The sequence below is a fragment of the Monocercomonoides exilis genome, assembly GCF_001643675.1.
Source record: "Monocercomonoides exilis strain PA203 chromosome Unknown scaffold42-869251, whole genome shotgun sequence".
Lineage (NCBI taxonomy): Eukaryota > Preaxostyla > Oxymonadida > Polymastigidae > Monocercomonoides > Monocercomonoides exilis.
In genome coordinates this window covers 406,851-427,480 of record NW_027150587.1, presented here as the reverse complement: position 1 = coordinate 427,480, position 20,630 = coordinate 406,851, and the positions used below count along the sequence as shown (strand labels likewise).

General features: G+C 34.1%; 5 protein-coding genes across 5 annotated transcripts; 2 read left to right on the top strand and 3 right to left on the bottom strand.

The window, feature by feature from the left end:
- Window positions 1–1,435: 1,435 nt before the first annotated feature.
- On the top strand, window positions 1,436–3,713 carry MONOS_4654 (uncharacterized protein). The gene is made up of 4 exons (XM_067874745.1): window positions 1,436–1,509; window positions 1,648–1,675; window positions 1,745–2,235; window positions 2,483–3,713. Exons 1-4 carry the CDS (start codon window positions 1,489–1,491, stop codon window positions 3,245–3,247), a joined length of 1,305 nt encoding a protein of 434 aa, XP_067722344.1. The 5' UTR covers window positions 1,436–1,488; the 3' UTR covers window positions 3,248–3,713.
- On the bottom strand, window positions 3,714–6,311 carry MONOS_4655 (uncharacterized protein). Its single transcript, XM_067874746.1, has 6 exons — window positions 6,196–6,311; window positions 5,987–6,149; window positions 5,727–5,932; window positions 5,566–5,674; window positions 4,667–5,289; window positions 3,714–4,447 (listed from the first exon to the last, which is right to left on the bottom strand). The coding sequence occupies exons 1-6, from the start codon at window positions 6,274–6,276 to the stop codon at window positions 3,824–3,826; spliced, it is 1,806 nt and encodes a 601-aa protein (XP_067722343.1). The 5' UTR covers window positions 6,277–6,311; the 3' UTR covers window positions 3,714–3,823.
- A 315-nt stretch (window positions 6,312–6,626) lies between these two features.
- MONOS_4656 (Rab21c) lies at window positions 6,627–7,620 on the bottom strand (the record flags this gene model as incomplete). Its single annotated transcript, XM_067874747.1, has 6 exons — window positions 6,627–6,730; window positions 6,815–6,903; window positions 6,964–7,170; window positions 7,221–7,240; window positions 7,308–7,444; window positions 7,590–7,620. 6 exons carry the CDS (start codon window positions 7,618–7,620, stop codon window positions 6,627–6,629), a joined length of 588 nt encoding a protein of 195 aa, XP_067722342.1.
- A 151-nt stretch (window positions 7,621–7,771) lies between these two features.
- On the top strand, window positions 7,772–13,534 carry MONOS_4657 (putative cyclin M2; the record flags this gene model as incomplete). The annotated part of the gene is made up of 6 exons (XM_067874748.1): window positions 7,772–7,886; window positions 7,947–8,060; window positions 8,126–8,161; window positions 8,255–8,685; window positions 9,223–11,565; window positions 11,857–13,534. The coding sequence occupies 6 exons, from the start codon at window positions 7,772–7,774 to the stop codon at window positions 13,219–13,221; spliced, it is 4,404 nt and encodes a 1,467-aa protein (XP_067722341.1). The 3' UTR covers window positions 13,222–13,534.
- A 750-nt stretch (window positions 13,535–14,284) lies between these two features.
- On the bottom strand, window positions 14,285–18,643 carry MONOS_4658 (uncharacterized protein; the record flags this gene model as incomplete). The annotated part of the gene is made up of 6 exons (XM_067874749.1): window positions 14,285–15,871; window positions 16,092–16,211; window positions 17,228–17,932; window positions 17,993–18,096; window positions 18,146–18,380; window positions 18,452–18,643. The coding sequence occupies 6 exons, from the start codon at window positions 18,641–18,643 to the stop codon at window positions 14,285–14,287; spliced, it is 2,943 nt and encodes a 980-aa protein (XP_067722340.1).
- Window positions 18,644–20,630: the final 1,987 nt, after the last annotated feature.

Below are 20,630 nucleotides of genomic sequence, written 5' to 3'. Positions count from 1 at the left end.
GTGCACCTAGAACCTGTTTAGAGAAACATGGAAACAAATAAAAAGTTCAAGCATGATCCTACTCCTTTACAAGATTAGTATTGTTTTTACAGAGAAGAATTAAATGTTAAATATGCAGTGTGTGATGATTGGGGTTGCTCTGCTGATGCAGCAGAAGAGCGGGAGGCAGAGCATAATACACGCAGTTTTCTTTTCCACGCCTCGCGAAAGCGAGAGTGGTTTTTCTTTCTGCTCCGAACAGAACACTCGCCTCACCGGATCCCTGCACAGCCTGCAGGAGGGAGCTCCGAGGGGTATGCCCCCTGCCCTCTGGTCTTCGAGACCATGGCAAAAGGCGAAGTCGGTGGTGAAGTGAAGCGGACAATGCATTATTTTATTTTATTATTATTAATTTTTAATGCTATTGTTTTGTTTTTTCATCTCGCCCTTTTTTCCACGTCATTTGGGAGGGCGAAGTTTTTCACTCAAACCACCCATAATTTAAGATCAAACTCATTATTTCGGAGCAAAACCTGTCTCACTGCGTTCTATCAAAATTGTTTATTTTCAACAAATATTTCAAGATCTCCAAAATCAATTATAAAAATTTACTGCATTCACGTTATTTAACATATATTTACAAAATAAATTCATTGATTTCATAATGATAATCATTTCATTCATGTTTTTGAAACCAGAAAACAAATGTTTTGTTCTCTCAAATTTGAATTGATTTCAACTATTTTTTCTGACTCTTTTCCAAAGCCATTCAATCACTCTCCATTCAACAGAATTTTTCGCGCAATCATTTCAAAAAGTTTAAAATGAAAACAGCAAGCTTTCAGAAAGGTTGAAACCTGTTTCAATGTTGTATTCTTCTGATAATGTTATATTTCATCACAAAAATTCATTTTTCATTATTTTTTCAAAACTCTTTTATAAAGCTTCGCTGACCATTCTTTTTCAGCCATATCCCACATTTGAATGAGTTGCTTTCCAACTTTCAGAAAAATGTGAGACTCTTTTCTTCTTTCTCAAAAAATGTTGACACCAGACGCACTACCAATCCATTTGTTCTGTTTCGTTTAATATGTCCTTTATCGCATTCAAGAAATATTCTTCCAAGAAAAAAAAGAAGATTCTCCTCTTTTTTGAAGCCAGTCTGATTTGTTGGCCAATGGTAAAGTTGGAGATAGAAATATAATTCAGATGAATAAAAAAATATGTTATACACACATTCAGATACTTTCATTCAAAAAATAAAATTTTTGCATTTCATTAGTCGAACAAATAATAAAATAATTTGAAAGAATTCGATGGTTTGCATTGTCTTTCCTGTGATTCATGTTTATCCCATGAATTCCTTGAATATGTCGATGTTAGTGAACATTCATTGAATTCTCATTATGTTGTGGAAAAGCAATTTGAATATCTTTCAGATCTGAGAGTCCATTATAATATAATTGAATAATTGGAAGAGCTGTTTTTCTCTGTTGCTAGGAGTCAAAAATGTCAACGCAAGAAAAAATGGTATGAGTGCTGATAATGTTATAGTTATTTTGAGTTTTTAATAAATCATCAATTTCTTCTATCGAAACATATGCGAATTTAATATAAATTCTGAAAATGGGGTTATTTTCTGAATGAAATTCTTCACCAAAAATGCAGGAGATGGACAACACGAAAAAATTCAATGGTGTGCTGTTGAAGTTACATATGAATTCTTATTGAATGGATTTCTTTCATTTCTTAACTTTTGTTGAAGAATTGCTGAATGGACTGGAAGATTGCACAAACGATGAACAGAAACAGAAAATTAAAGAAATGAATAGATTGATTGACAAGATGAATGAATATGAATTTATATCCATTTTCACAACAGAACTGTTCAATAAGATGGATGAAATGATTGAAGATAAGATATTATCATGGGAAAATGCAATTTTGATATTGAAGAATGCTGGATTTTGGAAAATAATGAAAGATGCATCGGGAAGTTGTTTTTATCATACTAAATTGAACAGGAGATTTGAAAAGATGATTATTGATGAATATAAGAAAAAAGAAAAAGACGAAGCGCTGCTGGCTGATCTTTGTGAATGCTATTTAACACTAGAAAGTAGAATTTCATATGACTTGAAATCAATTTGTGTGCCCTGTCTTGTGAAAGCTGGATTGAAGAAAGGGGAAGATGAGAACACTCAAAAGGAAGTGGAAATGGCTTTTCTTGCTTTAAGCAATTTCAGTGATGAATATGTTTGAATTTATTTCTTTCTGTTTAACAGCACGCGCATCCGTTTCTGTCTTTCTTTCTTTCTTTCTCTCTCTCTCTCTCTCTCTCTCTCTCTCTCTCTCTCTCTCTCTTTCTTTCTTTCTTTCTTTCTTTCTTTCTTTCTTTCTTTCTTTCTTTCTTTCTTTCTTTCTTTCTTTCTTTCTTTCTTTTTTTTTTTTTTTTCTTTTTTTTTATTTTATATATCTGTGAATGGTATTTTAAATTTCTTAGATAGTACGGGAAGAAATTTATATTAATAAAATTAAAATGATCATCAAATTTCATCAAAAGCAACACATTCTGACGCGACTTGCTTATCAGTCTGTTTGGATGTTTTTGATATTCAGAATAGGTTCAAATACAATTTTGGAAAAAGAGATTGCAAATGGGCTTCATTTTATCAGAGAAGCAGCAAAAGAATTGGAAGAGCTGACGAACTGTGTGAATTGGAAGAGAGAGAAGGAAGCGGTGGAAGATGGAAAAGAGACAAAAGAAGAGCTTATTATCTTGAGATGGCTTGAAACATTGAATTTTTGCTATTTCGCATGCGAATTGTGGAGCAAAGATTATTCTCGGCTTATCTTTAGCCTTGTGCATTTGTATCGAGCAGCAAAGGAATATAGCAGAGAAATCAGGGATCATTGCATTGCACGTATTAGAGGAGCAGCGATAAGCAGACCTGTGGAGTTTGAGGACTTGCTGAATGGAGGAGCTGTTGACCTCATTTTGGAGGAGTTTATTCAGCCAAATGCAGATTGCACACAATTTGAACAAATCATTATGTTCTTTGGAGATCTCTCATCAGGTCTGAAAGGTAAAATGAAAAATAACTATGACGAAGCAAAACGAAAAGATGCAAAAAGAAAGATTTTTGAAAAGATGGAGGTCGAAGGATACGAAGATTGCATCACTGGATTTCGCAATCACATTGTTAAAGATAAATATGGCTTCCATTTTTTGATTAAAAACATTGAAGATTATTTTATTTTTTGTTAATTGATATGCTTTTTACAAGTATTTTTTTCTTCATTTATTTCAAATCATAACAATTGTTTTGACAAATTGGAAATGTTAGTTTTATTTTTATTTTTATTTTTATTTTTATTTTTATTTTATTTTATTTTATTTTTGAAACATGTTTTTTTTTTTTTTGAAATTTTTATTTTTATTTTTATTTTTTTTTTTTTTGTTAAAATTTGTGATTATTATTATGATTATTTTCATTTTTGTTTATTTTATAATTAATTTTTTGAAATAGCTTTTAAAATACAAATTAACCTTTTAACTGTCATGCTTTAAATGTTCGATTTTTTTTTTTTAAAAAGATTTTTATTTTATTAAATGGTTTACAAATGGGACAAAATTTTTTGTTTTATGAATTTTGTTCCACAAAATTCTTTAAAAGATTTTTTTTTTAAATTTTTTATATTTTCATATTTTATATAACACGATAATATTTGAATTATAATCATACTATTGCAGAAAAAGATTGGAACAAATCATTAAATTTTTCAAAAATGAAAGAATTCTGCCCCAAATAACAAACAAAAAAATAAAAAAAAAATCTTTTTTTCAAAAAGACAAATAATTATTTAAATCAAATCCAATAAAGTGAGCAAGAGTTATTGCATCTCTGACTCTTGTTAAGCAAACAAACGAAGCGTTTCTGCTTTGGCTGGCTGTTGCAACAACACTTTGGCTCGCAAGCAGTGGGACAGGGCGAGAGGAAAGAGAATGCGACGAAGAAGAAGAAGCAGTTTTTGTGCTGAATGCCTGCGCAGAAGTGTTTGAAGCACTTGAAGCACCTGAAGATGCCATTGGCAGGATCTGCCTCAGTCTGGCGAGCACACACAGAGACTGAAAATCTGACAGATGTAACGGAGGAGTGTTGATATACATGTCATTGTGCGAATACAGACTCACTGCACTTGACTGCGGTTTCTCTCGACTCAATCCGTTCGGCCCTAAAAACAACTGCTTTTTGAAAGGTTTTTTTGCTTTCTCGCCAAACAACCTTTGCTCTTCTTCTTCTCTTTGGCGCTCTAACTCTCGTTCTTTTTTCTCTCTGTCGAAAATTGCCAGCTGCTGAGTGAATGTTTTTGTGGCTGTGATCGAATGCTGCCTGAGAGAGAGAGGAATAACATCGTCAAACACCATCCACAGCCTCGACAGATGGAAGGTGTAGATGTTGCTGCCCTGAAAAAAAAGGGTTTTTTTTTTCATTGTTTTTTTTTTTCATTGTTTTTCATTGTTTTGATTGATGTTTAAGAGGAATGGGAAAGAAAGAATGAATAGAAAAATGTGTAAAAAAACGAAAGAATAAATCAAAATAAATTTTTTTTAAAAATTTGCACTGGTTATTTCAAATTAAAATCAAAAAATGTTAAAAAAAAAAACCTCCCACTCGAAACAAACCTGAAAAACTGGTCCTTTCTTCTTCTTCGCTCCTCCTCCTTTTCGCCTCGATCTCCCCGCATCCGCAGCGGTGTGCCTCTGAAACAGGTCTTTGTCGAACGAAGACGGAATGGCGCTGCACAGAAAAGCAGCAAGCACCAAAAACTGTGTTCTTCTGTCGAGTGCTAAGAGAGAATTCGAACATTCCAAGTCGACCGAATGGCGGTGGAGGGTAAGAGAAGGTGTGAGGGTTGTCTGCGCAGACGGATAGATGACTGTCTTCGGCTTCGCTTGCTGCAATGAGAATGCGTTTGACGGAGAATCTGCTTTCCCAAGCAATGAAAAGGATGAAGAAGGCGAGCTCTTGCTGCTGTTTGATAGGATATTCGCCATGATTCGCTCGGGAGGCATTGTTCTGTGCTTGAAGCACTCCAAAATGAATACATTTCGGTAAACAGTCAAAAATTCAATGCGTTCATTTTTCTCTGCCTCGCTTGAAGTTGACAGCAATTGAGCTATTTTTCGGCCTATCCCTATGATAGTTGCCACAGAATTGGTATGCTTCCCCAAAATTGTAAAACAAACATTTATGAATGGCTGCACAACGTCTGGAAGAATTCTCTGCGCTATCTGTTTTTGCTGTTCTAAAAAAAAGAAAAAGAAAAAGAAAAAGAAAAAGAAAAAGAAAAAGAAAAAGAAAAAGAAAAAGAAAAAAAAAGAAAAAAAAAGAAAAAGAAAAAGAAAAAGAAAAAGAAAAAGAAAAAAAAAAATAAGAAAAAAAAAGAAAAAGAAAAAGAAAAAGAAAAAAAATAAGAAAAAGAAAAAGAAAAAGAAAAAGAAAAAGAAAAAGAAAAAGAAAAAGAAAAAAATTTTCAAATCTTTCATTCAGAATTTTTATGATCACAAAAAAACACTCAAACCTTTTGTGAATCCAGAAAATGGGATAATAAATGGGTCCGATTGAAGATCAGATAAAAACCGTGACCAATGAAAATTTGTAATGATAATAATCTTGAATATATGATAAAACTGTTAAAGAAAAAAAGTTGCATTAAAATAATTTTAATAAAAACATGCAAACAAGTTTGACTGCTGTTTCAAGGGTTGACAACAGCTCTGATGTGAGAAATCTATTTCTTAGTGCAATTTTTTCTGGTTTTTTTAGTATTAATATTTTTGGAACTATTTTTTCGTTTGAAAAATTCGACATGTACTTTGAATACTGTCCAATCAACAGTAAGAATGTTTCATCATCTAGAGAATACGATGATGGGACCAATTCAATTCCTAATTGAAATAAAGAAAAGTTTTAATTGTTTAAATTTTTATTTTATTTCACACCAAATAAAAAATTAATTATTGAACGAAACAAAGCGCTGGGCACAAATCTTTCTGTGCAATCGAATTTTATATATGGCGCACTCATGTTTTTTAAAGCAGTTTCAGCTGTCATAAGTTTTCCGCAAGCAACTGGGCCCGAAATAATACAGAAAGAATTAATTGGCTAAAATAAAAAAGTGTAAAAAATAAAAAGTTAAATTAGCTCAAACAAAGGTAATGTATTGTTGAATTTTCACTTTCTCAATTTCGCGAAATAGCAAATTTTCATTTTGCTGAACAAGAGGCATCATTTTCAAAATGAAATTTTCAACAAATAATTTATTATGGGTAGTTATATTTTAAAAAATTGAAACAATAAAATGAATGTTAAAATGAAATATTTCAAGATATGCTTCGCAATTTTGAAAAGCTCAGCATGTTATAAAAAATAGATATAAATTTAAAATAAGAAAAACAAAAAGAATAAAAGTCTCATAATAAAAAACACTCAAATAATTTATCGTTCAAAGACAGATCAACAATTCTGCCACGATTATTAAAAAATATAACTCCTCAACATGAAGCTTTAGAATGTTCAAATTTAAAATAATTAAAATGTGTCAATAAAAATAAATTCATATTTAAAAATCCAACAAATAAACTAGCAAGAGCATGAAGAGTCTTCTTCAACTTTTCTATCGCCAACACGAAGACCTTGTTCTTCTCCTGATTTATGACTCATAGGACTTGAACGGATTCGCATTTCTAGGATTATTTTCCGCAATAAAAAATGTTAATGAATTTTGAAAAGACTGAATGATCAAATCAATTCTTGGAAAACTCCCAGACCTCGAGTCAGTGTTGCAAATACTTCCTGTACATTTCTGCCAGATTTAGCAGAAGTTGTGAAATGAGTTGCCCCAACACTTGCAGCATAACTATTTTGAAAATATGAAAAAAATGTATAAAAAAATAACGTAAAAGGATTAAAAGCATACGCCTCTGCTTCACCCAAATCAACAACTCGTTCTCTCTCTCTATCAATTTTATTCCCACATATCACAATTACTATTGACTTCCCAACCATTTCATGTAATTCCCTAACCCATTTCTTCACTTTTATAAATGAATCGATATCGCAAATATCGTAAACAAGTATCGCCCCTTGTGCGTCTCTATAATATATGGGCCCTAGTGCAACATGCCTGAAACGGGGATTGAAATTTGATTTTTCCGAAAAAATACCCAAGCAAACCTTTCTTGACCTGCCGTATCCTATTCACATATCGCATATAAGTTAACATTTTAAATTTAAAACATAAAAATGTTTACTAGAACAAACCCAGATATCCAAAGTTGAAACAGAGCCACACAATTTTATCTTATGAAGAAAAGAATTAGCGCCCACTGTCTGAGGTTGTTTTTCATTAAATATATTTTTCGTAAAACGGTATATAAGAGATGTTTTACCAACTCTCCCTGATAAAAACACATGATAATTGAGTTGCACAAAATTAAGTTGAGTTTAATTAAAAATGTGGACATTTGTCACAAAATAAAATTAAAAGTTAAGAACGTTAAATATTTAAATATGCATTATTATTGAATGAAACTCATTTCATGCCTTCACCCAAAAAAACGACTTTATAACTCATAAATCCACCAAAATTTTATGATCTCAACCAAATGTGTTATAAAAATGACATATTTATAATTTAATAATATATCAAATTGGATCTTTGAAATTTAATTTTTGTAATAAAAGAGTTATTCAAAGGAGCCGTAGAAAATTTTAGAGATTTTTGAATGCAAAGCATGCATGAAGCAACTTTACTCCAATCATCTCCAAATGATACGACATATTTAGTATTAGAAATTGTTGGAGCTGTTTTACTTCTATTTCTTTCTGCTTTTTTTAATTGTATGTCGCATTGTTTATCAATCATATTTATTTATTTTATTGTTATTTATTTCATGAAAGGTCTTGGTATTGGAGTGTTCAGCTTCGATAGGATGAATTTGCAAATGATGCTTGATGTTGGAAATAAAAAAGAAAAGAAGCAAGCCAAAAACATTCTAAGAGTTCGCAAACATGGTATCATTTGCTTTTTTAAAAAAAATAATTGACAAAAATTTTCAATTCATATCTTTTTTTTGAAGGAAATGTTCTTCGTGTTGCGATAGCTTTTGGATATGGTTTAAATTTTAATAATTTTTTTTTATCTTAGCTATATCTCATTGATTATTTTCAATAAAAATTTAAACAATTTTTGCGCAATATGTTTTAAGTGATTTGCAATGTTGGTGTTGTAATTCTTTTAAATCTTGCAATTGGGCATTGGTCAGCCTTATTTGTCAGCTGGATGACCTTAACATTCTTCGGGGAAATAATACCGCAAGCCATCAGCACGCGCGACGGATTAGGAATCGGCTCGCGAATGTGGTGGTTCTGCGACATCTGGATGTGCGTCGTGGGAATCATTGCCTTTCCAGTGGGAAAAGTGCTTGACTATGTTTTGGGGCAGGATATGGGCGCAAGATACACCCGAGCGCAGCTGAAGAAGCTGATGGAGATGCAGGCAAGCGGGCGGTTCCACGAGCTCTATGACGAAGACGGCATCGACGAGTCAGATTTGAACCTGCTCCGAAACACAGTCGATTTCGGAGAGAAGACAGCGAAGGAGATTATGACGAGCATTAGAGACGTGTTTATGATTGATGTATGTCAAAAAGAATTTAAAAAATAAATTAAATTGAATTGAAAAGAGAAAATTTTATTATTATTATTATTATTATTATTATTATTATTATTATTATTATTATTATTATTATTATTATTATTATTATTATTATTATTATTATTATTATTATTATTATTTAAACAAATATTATTATATGCTTGATTTATGTTTTATTTCATTGTTATTAATTATATTTTTTTTTGTTGTCTTTTTATTGTTATTTATTTATTTTGTATATTTATATTTAAAAAAATAAATAAATTATTATTATATATTCATCTTCACCAACAATCTTCCGTTCACTTCCCTCCTCTTCTTCTCTTCCTCTCCCATCCCTCTTCTCCCTTTCCTCCTCCTCCTCTTCCTTCCTCTTCTATTCCTTCCTCTTCTCTTCTTCTTCTTCTTCCTCCTCCTCCTCCTCTTCCTCCTCCTCCTCCTCTTCCTCTTCCTCTTTTCTTCCTTCCTCTTCTCTTCCTTCCTCTCCTCCTCTCTTCCTCTCCCTCTCTTCTCCCACAGGCCGATGCCCCCCTCACTCCCGAGCTCCTCACTCTGATGGTTGCTGACGGCCACTCCAAGATTCCTGTGTTCGAATCCAGCCAAAACTCCATCCTGGGCTTCTTAGAGACCAAAGACGTGCTTCTCTTAGAGAGAAAAGGGGAAACGAGAGTGGGGTCTGTGTTTGCGATCTTGGGACACCCGTGTGTGGTTGTGGATGCAGATATGCGTGTGGTCGGGGTGCTGAACGAAATGAAGGCAAAGCGAGGCAAATTGTGTGTGGTGTGCCGAGTGAATGTGGAAGGAGAAGGCGATCCGTTCTATGAGAATGTGGGGATCATCACGAGGGAGGATATTGTGAGTGAGATTGTGGGAGAGGAAGGGGCAGAGGAGGTGAGAGAGAGAGAAAGAGAGAGAGAGAAGGAGAGGGAAGAGGAGAGAGAGAGGGAGAGGCAGAGGTTGGAGAAGCTGAAGGAGGTTGGGATTGTTGGGGAAGATGGAAGTAGCATAACAACAACAACAAAAACGACAAGAGGAGGAGGAGGAGGAGGAGCTGTTGAGTTGGATCAGAGGAATAAAAGCAAGAAGAAGAAGAAGAAAAAGAAGAAGAGAAAGAGAAAGAGAGAAGGAGAAGAAGGAGAAGAAGAAGGAAGCGAAGATTCGAGCAATGGAGAAGGGTCTGGGTGGGATGAGATGGATGAGGAGGAGATGAAGATGGTGATGTTGGAGAGCAGAGAAGAGGCGATGAAGAAGATTGAGGCAATGCGGCAGATGGAGTGGGAGCAGGCGAGAAGAGAAGACGAAGAACAAGAGGAGGAGAGGAAGAAGAGGAAGAAGAAGAGGGAGAAGATGGAGAAAGAAGAGAAGGAGAAGGAAGCTGAGGAGAAAGAGAAGAAGGATAAAGGGGAAGGGGAAGGAGGAGAAGAGGAAGGAGAGAAAGAGAAAGAGAAGAAAGAAAAAGAAAAGAAAGAAAAAGACAATGATGAAGATGACGATGATGATGATGAAGTTTATCCATCAGAAAACGACAGCAAAACGCCATTTCGTTCAACAGACACGATTTCATCAACATTTTCTTCTGCTTTTGTCAGATTTACTCCTCAAGCATTTCATCATCATCCTTCTTCTTCTTCCTTTTCTTCTTCTTCTTCTGTATTTTCCACTTCTGCTTTTGGTGTGTTTCAACCTCCTTCTGCTTCTGCCTCTTCTTCTTCTTCTTCTTCTTCTCTTGCTTTCTCTTCTCTATCCTCTCCCTTTGCCCCAACTCCGTTCTCCACCGCTTTCTCTTCTTCTTCCTTCATTTCTCCTTCTTCTTCTTCCTCTTTCTCCTCTTTCTCCTCCTCTTCCTCTTCTTCTTCCATCTCTTCTTATTCTTCCTTCCCTCAAGCCAAACACCCAAAACGCCACCGCCACTGGATCAACTGCCAGTCCTACATGGAAGAGTTTCTCCGAACGATCGTCGAGTTTCTCCGAGCGAATTTCCCCGTCTTTGCAACGTGGAAGAAAAGACATGTGGCAGCTCTGTTGAGGGACAGCGAGTGTTTTGAGATTCCGATGTGGAGTGGGATTGGGATTGGGATAGGGAATGGAATAGGAGTAGGGAGCGGAGGAGGAATCGGAAGTGGGACGGGGTTAGGGATTAGAATGCAAGGGAAGGAGAAGGAGAAGGAGAGAGAAAGAGAAAGAGAGAAGGAGAAAGAGAAAGAGAAAGGAGGAATAGGAGGAATAGCAGGAAGTGCTGGAGAGTTTGATGCGCAATCACCTTCCTCCTCCTCCTCCTCTTCTTCTTCTTCTTCCTCTTCCTCTTTCCCATCTTCTTCTGAATTGTTAGCTTCTCCTTCTCTTTCGCCTGAAGACACGAGCGAATATGCTCATCTTATCAAAACCACGTCACCTGGCACTGTGTTATCACAGACAATGCAACCGAATAATAATGTTGCTTTTAATTTAAATTCTTCTTCTTCCTCTTCTTCTTCTAAATCTTCATTATCTTCCTCCTCCTCCTCTTCCTCTTCTTCTCATTTCAGCCCTTTATCCTCTAGCCAATCTTCAGGAAAACCTTCAATTCTGCCTAATTCCGAGCTGTTTAAGCCACCTTCACCAAGAGGAAGTCAAAATAATAATCAAACTTCTTCTTCTTCTTCTTCTTCCTCTTCCTCTTCTTCTTTCTCTCCAACCTCTTCTCCTCCAAATCATTCATTATTCCCTTCTTCTTCTTCTTCTTCTTCTTCACTTTCTCCTCCTTCTTCTTCTTCTGTTCAAAATCCTTCCTTTTCTGCTTTGTCTGCCCCAGCCATTTGCAAAGCGTGTATTCAGGGCGATCCTCAGCCAGATCTCATCATCATCATCACTGGACAGTTGCTGGTTTGTATTTTATTTTTTCAATTTATTTTTATTTTTATTTTTATTTTTATTTTTATTTTTATTTTTATTTTTATTTTTATTTTTATTTTTATTTTTATTTTTATTTTTATATTTAATTTTTGAATATAATATTAATTTTTATTGTAAATTTTTTTTCCAATAAATACATTTGTTCATATATTTTTCTATTCTTATTCAAAAATATTCATCATCGTCTTCTTCATTTTCATCTTTTCTCCTCCTTTTCTTCTATTTTTCTTCTTCTTCTTCTTCTTCTTCTTCTTCTCTCAGGTTATCCATCAGCGCTCCTCCTCTGGTTCTGAAGCGCCTCTTGTCTTCTCTGAACTGGGTATGCCCTGGACGGTGCTCAATTCTGAGTGCTTTTTCACTTCTTCTCAAATGCCTGACATTTTGAGAGTTCCACAATCAATTGTGGAGAAAAGGGAAGAGGAAAGAATGAAGAGAAAAGAAGAGAGAGAAAAAAGGAGGCAGCTGGAGAAAGAGAGGGAGGCTCAATTGTCATTCAATGTGAGAAGAAAATTAAAAGAGAAGAGAAGAAAACACAGACACAGACACAGGCATGGGCATCGGCATGGGCATCGGCTTGGTCACAAAAGTAGATTCAGTTCTGGGCTGAATGTGAAGGAGGAGGAGAACATAAGCAGAGGAGGAAGTTTTATTGGTGGTAGTAGTGGTAGTAGTAATAACAGTTTTAATAACAGTAACAGCGTTAATAGCAATATCGTTAAAAATAGCACAAGCTTTAACAATATGAGCAATTATAACAGCAATAAAGATGACGAATCCTCTGATTCCTCCTCAGACGGCTCTGGCTCTTCCTCCTCCTCTTCCTCCCTCTCAAATGCTGCTAATGATTCTGCTGCATCCTCCTCCTCTTCCTCCTCTTCCCGCTCTTCTTTGACTGCCACCTCCTCCAAAATCCGCGAAGCTGAGCAAGCAAATGCACTCACAGTGACTTCCCTTTCCTCTCTTCCTTTTCCTCCCGTCGCTTCCTCCGCATTCAACCCGTCCTTCCGCTCAAGCACACCCGCCTCTCCTCCCCCCTTGCCAGTTGAGATGCCTTACCCACCTTTGCTTCCTTTGCTTTTCCCCCCTAATGCTCTTCCTTTACAGTCTGCCCCTGTCACTGCTGTGTGTATTGATGGGCCAGCAAAAGTGATATTCATCAAAAAGAGCGAATTCCTGAGGATTCGGTTTGTGGTGGAGTTTGAGAAAGAAAAGGAGAGGAAAGAAGAAGAGGAGAGGAGGAAGGAAAGGAAAGAGAGAGAGAAGCAGAGGAGGAAAGAGAGAGAGCTGAAGAGGCAGAGGGAAAGAGGGCTGGCTGTGGATGAGGCGACGATTGAGAAGAAAGAGAAGGAGAGAGAGAAAGAGAGGGAAAGATATGAAGAAGAGGAGAAGAGGAAAGAGAGAGAAAGGATTGCGAAGATGATGGAGGAAAGGAAAGAGGCAGCGAAGAAAAGAAGAGAAGAAGCACAAAGGAGGAATATGTTGAGAGCAGAGCAAGGAGAAGGAGAAGAATTCGAGGAAGGAGGATTCATGGAAGAAATGGTGGAAGGTGGAGGAGGAAATGAAGGAGGAAGCGGAGGAGGAGGAGGAGCAGAGGAACAGCCAGTTGTGACTGGGGTGTTAATGTAGTGATTTTTTGGGAATAAAAGAATGAAAAGTGAGAAAGAAATTGAGATTGAGTAAATTTATTCAAAAATAAAAAATAAAATAAAAAAATAAAATTTTTCTAAAAATTTTGAAATAAATAAAAATATTTTATATATTGTTCATTCATGTTTGTTTTTTGTGGATTTTTTATATACTGTCTATCCATTTCAATTTCATATGATTATTTATTTTAATTAAAAAAAAATTTTTTTATTCTATCACTTCACAAAGCAATAGCAGTTTTAATTTGTGTCTCAAAGGAAGAGCACAAAATAAGATTCTACATTTTAATTTTAAATGAAAATTCTTTTTTGTTCTCAAACAACAGAAATATAAGGTTTTTGATTCTAATAAACGAATGTTTATTCAAATACTTTAAAAAAAACATAAAAAAAGAAGAAATAAAAGTAAAAGAAAGAAATAACATAAAAAGAAATTGTTATTTCTACTAACAAAGACATCAGAAAACAACAGAAACAATTGTAAAATAAAAAATTTCTTAGAATGAGTAAAATTAAAGTTTAAAATCCTTTTAAAAAGAACTTTCAATTAGACAAATAACAAAACGAAATCACGGTTAATTCCTCATTGTAAACAAATGAATGTTTAAAATAATGAATAAATACAATAAATTGAATAAATAAGCACATCTTCAAACTTTGCATATTCAAAAGATATCATTGAAACTTTTTATTATCTGAATGTATTTCAGAATTCGAATCTGTTTTTTTAATAAATGAATCCCAATTCTTTTTATCCTTCTCATTCTCCTTTTCCTTCTTCATTTCATAACTTTTTTTTTTTTAATTAACAATCATTTCAATGAAGAAGATATCTAAAGAATCAAAATTTTGTCTAAAACTCTTCATTTTCATGCTAACAAACTTCCAATATTAACCCATTTAACACAATTTGTGACCTAACTTCATTAAAATTTTCTGTTAATATCTGTGTCACCATTAAAATCACAACATTATTGTTATTATTATAAAAACTTGTATCTTTTCCAATTTGGCTGAAAAATCTATTATTAACAACCATCCGTTCAATATCCTCCTCCATCATCGCTTTCCATCTTCTTCCAATCTTCTTCACTTCCTTTTCCTCTCTCTCCCTCATTCCCTTCTTTCCCTTCTTTCTTAACATTCTTTTCGTTCATTTTATTCATTTCACCTCCTTTATATTCTTTTTCTCCTTCTTTTCCTTCTTTTCCTCCTCCTCCTCCTCCTCCTCCTCCTTCTCCTTCTCCTTCCTCCTCTTCATATCCCTCTTCAAACAGTTCTCCTTCCTCTCCTTCTCCTTCTCCTTCCCCTTCCCCTTCCCCTTCATACCCTTCATACACCTCAAACGCATCATCCACATAATCTTCCAGTATTTTCCTCGCCATTTTCCTAATTTTCTTGTTTTTTGCCCTTTTTGACAAGAAATCCAGCGCTTTCACTCCGCCAAATTCGAACAGCTGATTCACAATCTCATCAGTCAGCCTCGTTTTGCGTGGTCTTTGGAACAAAAATTGCTCTTCTTTGAATTCTGCATCGATGTCGAAGGAAGAAGAAGAAGAGGAAGAAGAAGAGGAAGAAGAAGAGGAAGAAGAAGAAGAAGAAGAAGAAGAAAGAGGGGAAGAAGATGATGATAATGAAGGAGGAGGAGGAGGGAGAAGAGAAGGTTGAGAAGAAGAAGAAGAAAGAGAAAAAGAAGGAGGAGGAAAAGAAGAAGAAGAAGGAGAGGAAGGGAAGGGATATGATGATGATGATGATAAAGACGATGACTGAAATGGTAACTGTGATTGAAAATGAGATTGAGGTTGTGAAGAAGAAGGAAATGAAGAATTGAAGGAAGAAGGAAGAGGTTGAATGAAAGAGGAAGGAGAAAAAGTGAACGAAGAAGTGAAAGGTGGAGGAGGTGGAGGAGGAGGTGGAGGAGGAAGGAGAAATTGTGTTTGGTTTGTTGACGATGACGATGATGATGATGATGAAGGTGAAAATGAAGATAAAGAAGGAGAAAAAGAAGAGGAGGAAGAAGAAAATGAAGAAGAGGAAGGGTTGATAAAAGAAGGAGAAGAAGAAGAAGTTAAAGAAGAAGAAGAATTTTGTTGTAGCTGATTTGAATGAAGTGGTGGTGAATCAAGGGGTGGATTGAAAGAAGAGAAAGAAAGAGGAGAAGGAGAAGAAGGAGAAGAAGAGGAAGAGAAGGAGGAAGAGGAAGAAGAAAAAGAATTGAACGAAGATTGAAATGAAACTGGTGTGTTATTATTTGCATTGTTCACAATATCAACTTCTTTTCCTTCTTCTTCTTCTTCTTCTCCTCCTTCTTCTCCTTCTCCCCTTCCTTCTCCTTCTCCTTCTTCTCCCTCACACCTCCTCCTCCTCCCCACCCTCACGCTCGCCTCCAGAATATTCTCCAGTGCACAAATCGCTTCTCCCACTGCCTTTTCCATTCCTTCCTTTAACACAAGGCAAATTGGAAGCAAAGCTTTTTCTTTGACCAGCTGAAAAGAGCCGAAATAGCAATCGCTTAAATTCTTCATCATTCGCATGGTGTAATCAGCTATGCCGCTTGTGGGCTTGATGGTGCCGTTGTGGAAGAGCTGGACGAAAGAGGAGACGAGGGTGCTGTGGAAAAGAGAGCGGATCTGAGGGGGAGAGGGAGAGAGGGGAGAGGAGGGAGATGGGGAGAGGGGAGAGGGGAGAGGAGAAAGGAAGGGAGAGAGAGAAAGAGAAGGGGAAAGAAGAAGAAGAGAGAAAGAAAGAGAAAGAAAGAAAAGAATAAATACATGCATACAACAATGCAAAATTAATCATAAATAAAATAAATGAATAGACGCTTAAATTGAAAAAAATAATAAAAAATACTTCCATTTTATCGCCTGCTGCAATGTTTGAGCAAATAAAAGCGATTTCTTGTCGAATGCTCAAAAAATCTCTCCTCAGAAATTTCAATAAAATCGGCAAGACTCCTTTTTGAATTAATCTCTTTTATTTTGTTTTTTTATTTTTTAATAAGTTTGAATGAAATAGAAAGAGAGAAAGAGAGAAAGAGAGAAAGAGAGAAAGAGAGAAAGAAAAAGAGAAAATAGAAAAGAAAAGAAAGAAATAATTACAAAAAATATTAAAATAGATAATAAAAGAAAACAAAAGAAAGAAAGAAAAGAATAAACAAATGAAATTAATAGAAAAATAAAAAAAAAAAAAAGATAAATTTAAAAATATTTCATATTTAATAATAATAATAATAATAATAATAAATAGAAATATCACACCTGACAAACAGCCGAATTGAAGAAAGAGATATTTCCAATCACTTTCAGCAGAGCCAGCTCAACCGAAGGCAGGTTGCATTCATTGAGCACTTTGAAGACAATGGGAAGATGATATTTCACCAGATTCTGTTGGAAGGGGGGGGTGAAAAAAATTAATTTATTAATTAATAAATTAATAGAAAAATAAATAAATAAATAAATAAATAAATAAATAAATAAATAAATAAATAAATAAATAAATAAATAAATAAATTCATTTTAAAGAAAATTAGATAGAAAAAAAGAAATTATTTCAAAAAAAAAATTCATTGAAAAAGAGAATAAATAAATAATTAAAAATTATTGTTTAAAAAATTTTCATAAAATAACAAAAGATTACAATAATTGAACAAAATAAATGCAATAATTCATAAAGAAAAGAAATAAAAGAAAGAAAAAGAAAAAAGAAAAAGAAAAAAGAAAAAGAAAAAAGAAAAAGAAAAAGATTTGAAAAAAAGAAAAAAAGAAAAAAAGAAAAAAAGAAAAAAAGAAAAAAAGAAAAAAAGAAAAAAAGAAAAAAAGAAAAAAAGAAAAAAAGAAAAAAATAAAAAAAGAAAAAAAGAAAAAAATAAAAATAACTTTATATTTAATATCCTTTCACCAATATTCTCTTTATCACACAATAATAACAGTCGAATTATGATCTGACAGATTCTTCAGTGCGGTTGTGGTGTCTTTGCTAAGCTCAACATTTGTTGTTGGCAGATATCTGATGAGAAGAGGCAGTGAGGCAGTCAATTGTGCTTCAACCTCATCGATTCTCTGCTCATACGAAGATTTGGGGAGTTGAAAGGAAGAAGAAGAGGAAGAAGGAGAGGAGGAGGAGGGGGGAGGAGAAGAAGAGGAAGGAAAAGAAGAAGAAGAAGAAGGAATAGAAGAAGAAGAAGAAGAAAGAGAAGAAGGAGAAAGAGAAGGAAGAAGAGAAGAAGAAATATGTTCATTTTCTCCTCCTTCTCCTTCTCCTCTATACCCCCACATCTCCTCTCCCTTCTCTCTTCCATCTATCCTATTGCTGCTGCTGCTGATGTTGCTGAATATACTGCCACTTTCATTGATAACACTGTCCTTGTTATTTATAACACTATTGTCCATGCAGCTGATGTCTGTGCTATTTCTTCCTATTCCGCTTCTGCTGCCTTCTTCTTCTTCTTCTTCATTATCTTTTCCATTGTCTTCTCCTTCATCTTCTGTGATAGGTGTGTCTCGTGGATGGAGCAGCTTCCGTTGCACATTGCGGCAAAGCTGGGCATACGCAAACATCGCCCGCAGCCTCAGGTTGTGCGGAGACGAGGGGCTTTGGAGAAACTCAATGATCGGTGTGACGATGTCGTACTGGATGCAGTAATTGCGCACTTCTGTTGAATCAAACGCAAGATGTGCCAAAAGCCAGCATATCTGTTTATTTGCGGGGATTCAAACAGCATCATAAATGAAATAAATGCATGCATATCATACCATTATTTGATTTTCTTGTGTTGTTGATCGAAAAATTTTCGTGATATTCCCTAAGCACCCGGAGTAAAGAACAGCTTTTGTGCATGCTAGAGAATTTAGACTTGCTTTATAAAGACAAAAAAATAAATCACTAAAAATGCAAAATTTGCATACATATATTAAGAAGAATCCAAATTGCTTCTTTTTGAAATTTTGGACTTTGCTCAGATGAAAGAAATGGAATAATTCCATCAATCACATTCTGGCGTATGTACTGCAAAGAAAGAGGTCTGATAAAATAAGATAAGCTTTTTGAAGTTAATGGCTTCCTTATGTTAACAAGTGATTTATAAGATAGATCGGCATCTTGCGATTTTAATCCCTCTATGAAACCATCCAAAATTTTTGGCTGAATTTTAAATTTGAATTCATTAAAAAGTAATTCATTTATATTTTTTTGAAAAGCAATTACAAAAATACTTCTAATATATCTTTTTGATCGTGTGTATTCTCATCTTCTCTTTGATCGTTCAATAAACAATCTCTATCAATTTGCCTCAAGGAAAATGTTGAATATTCCGCTTTCCTTGGATCAAACGAAATTTCTGTTGTATTGTAATATTGAGAAAATCTTTGATTCGCCCTGCTTCCAAAACTATCTTCACGAATCATTTTTTTACAAAGTTTCAAAAATTGTTGTTTGAAGCTTTTATTATGGTTATCAGAATTACAACATGAATATTGTCAAAATCCAAATCAGAAAATCTTTATCAAGTTAACATATATTGTATTCAATAAATGTTATTGTGATTTTCAGTATCATTTTAATGACATCAACAAAAAATTTTTCTGTTTTTTTTAAATCAAAAGCTTAATGCATAATCATATGGGGGAAAATACGGACTTTCAAGCTTTTCATGCACAAAGAATGAAAAAAATGTTTTTCTAATAACATTTTTAAACTTAACCAGATTTCAAAATAAATTTGATTTTCATATCTGCAAGCAAATATCATTATATAATAACATCATGTTGTGTGATATCACATGTATTTCAAAAAATAAATCCATTTTTTTCATATTTTTTGATCTCAAAAAGATCATCTTTGATGCATAATTTATCAATGAAAATGCCTGAAGTCAAATATTTTGTTCCACATTTCTTCAGATAAATGATTTCTTGAAAAAATGATATAAGAAATAGTTCTTTAATCTTCATTTTTGATTGGGACATTGAACATTTTCAAAATTGTATTTAAAATAACTTGAATGTTTTATTTGTTTGTTTTCTTATCCATTTTAATATCAGACTTGCATAAACACACAAAACGCTGACCAAATTTTTTCACTATATAATAACCACTGAAGTTCCGTTATATGATTCTGTTAATATTCACTTTGTAACATCTTGCGAAAAGTGATGTACGTGAAAAAAGATCAAAAAATTTTTCGTAAAAATCATATAATAATATAATGTATCGTTCAAATTCCGAAGAATCTTCTCCTGTTCCAGCTCCAAATGGATCTGAATATTCGCTTTCTGATTTTAAGAAAGTTCTTTTTCAGTATCTTCTTCATCTTTTATTCCCAAAATGCCTCAAATATATCAGGAATTTCTTCGTTTTCATCAACTTAATCATTATCAATTAACAATTCAAATTCATCTTCAGATTGAAAATTGATAATTTTTTCAATGAATTCTCCGTAGGAAATTTTACCTGATCTTTTCACAATGAATGTCGCAAGCACTCCAGGAATATATCGCTTTCTCACTCCAAATCAAAAGAAAAAAGATCGCAAATGTGCCCACATTCCTTCGATAGTGTTCGTATTGGCTTTCGTAACAGGATCGATGTTATGACGTTTGTGGCAGACGGTCTGGTGTGTGAAACCAATTTCTCCTTTGCAAGTGCAAGCTTTCTACTCGTCGCTGATTATTGTTGTTCCTTCTTTGATTCTGTTTTTGATTATAGGGATTAGTGCATCTTTTTTTCTGTTAGGCACAATGAATACGAATTTTTTTCCTAATTCTTCTTCGCCTTTTCGTTCGACAGCTCCAAATATTTACATCAATTTTTTCTGCTTTCCTAATTTCAAAAATAGTTATATTCACAACAAATAAATAAATTATAATGAAAACAAAATATTTTTTTCGATGCTAAAACCTTTTTTGTATTTCCATCTCCTCCATGCTGCTTCAACAATTTTTACTATTTTGCCTGCCCCCTTCCAATTTTTTCATTTCTTTAATTTAAATAATTTTTGCGCAGTCGACTTTGCAACGCTTGTCCAATACCCAATCGTCATTTGAGATACATTTTGCATCATCCCAATTCACCAATCTTTGACTTCCGGCTAAAACACAAAAGAATCATCATCACAGTGGAAATAGGCGATTTTGAAGACTCCAGAGTGGTATTTTTAAAGCAGGAAACATTTTACTTGCACTTTGGGCACTTCAGGAATCTTGAATGTCCCCTTCCTTTACAGATTTATTTGTCTTTATTGCAGTGTTGGCAAACTGCAAAAACCTAAGGTGAATATTGTTGTGTCCATTTCCAAGATGATTCTTCAGATGAAAATGTCTCATACAGTGCATGGCATTCCTTTTTGAATGGTTTTTTCCAAGACATCTTATTTTTGATCGATTAAAATTTGTG

What these genes read in the sequence shown, in the direction of transcription:
- MONOS_4654 (XM_067874745.1), top strand. Translation starts at nt 1,489, where the DNA reads ATGTCAACGCAAGAAAAAATG. An exon ending in TGTCAACGCAAGAAAAAATG is followed by an intron (nt 1,510 to 1,647) that starts GTATGAGTGCTG and finishes CCAAAAATGCAG; the next exon opens with GAGATGGACAACACGAAAAA. An exon ending in CAACACGAAAAAATTCAATG is followed by an intron (nt 1,676 to 1,744) that starts GTGTGCTGTTGA and finishes CTTTTGTTGAAG; the next exon opens with AATTGCTGAATGGACTGGAA.
- MONOS_4655 (XM_067874746.1), bottom strand. Translation starts at nt 6,276, where the DNA reads ATGATGCCTCTTGTTCAGCAAAATGAAAATTTGCTATTTCGCGAAATT. An exon ending in TTGAAACAGCAGTCAAACTT is followed by an intron (nt 5,675 to 5,726) that starts GTTTGCATGTTT and finishes TTTCTTTAACAG; the next exon opens with TTTTATCATATATTCAAGAT. An exon ending in ATTTTCTGGATTCACAAAAG is followed by an intron (nt 5,290 to 5,565) that starts GTTTGAGTGTTT and finishes TCTTTTTTTTAG; the next exon opens with AACAGCAAAAACAGATAGCG.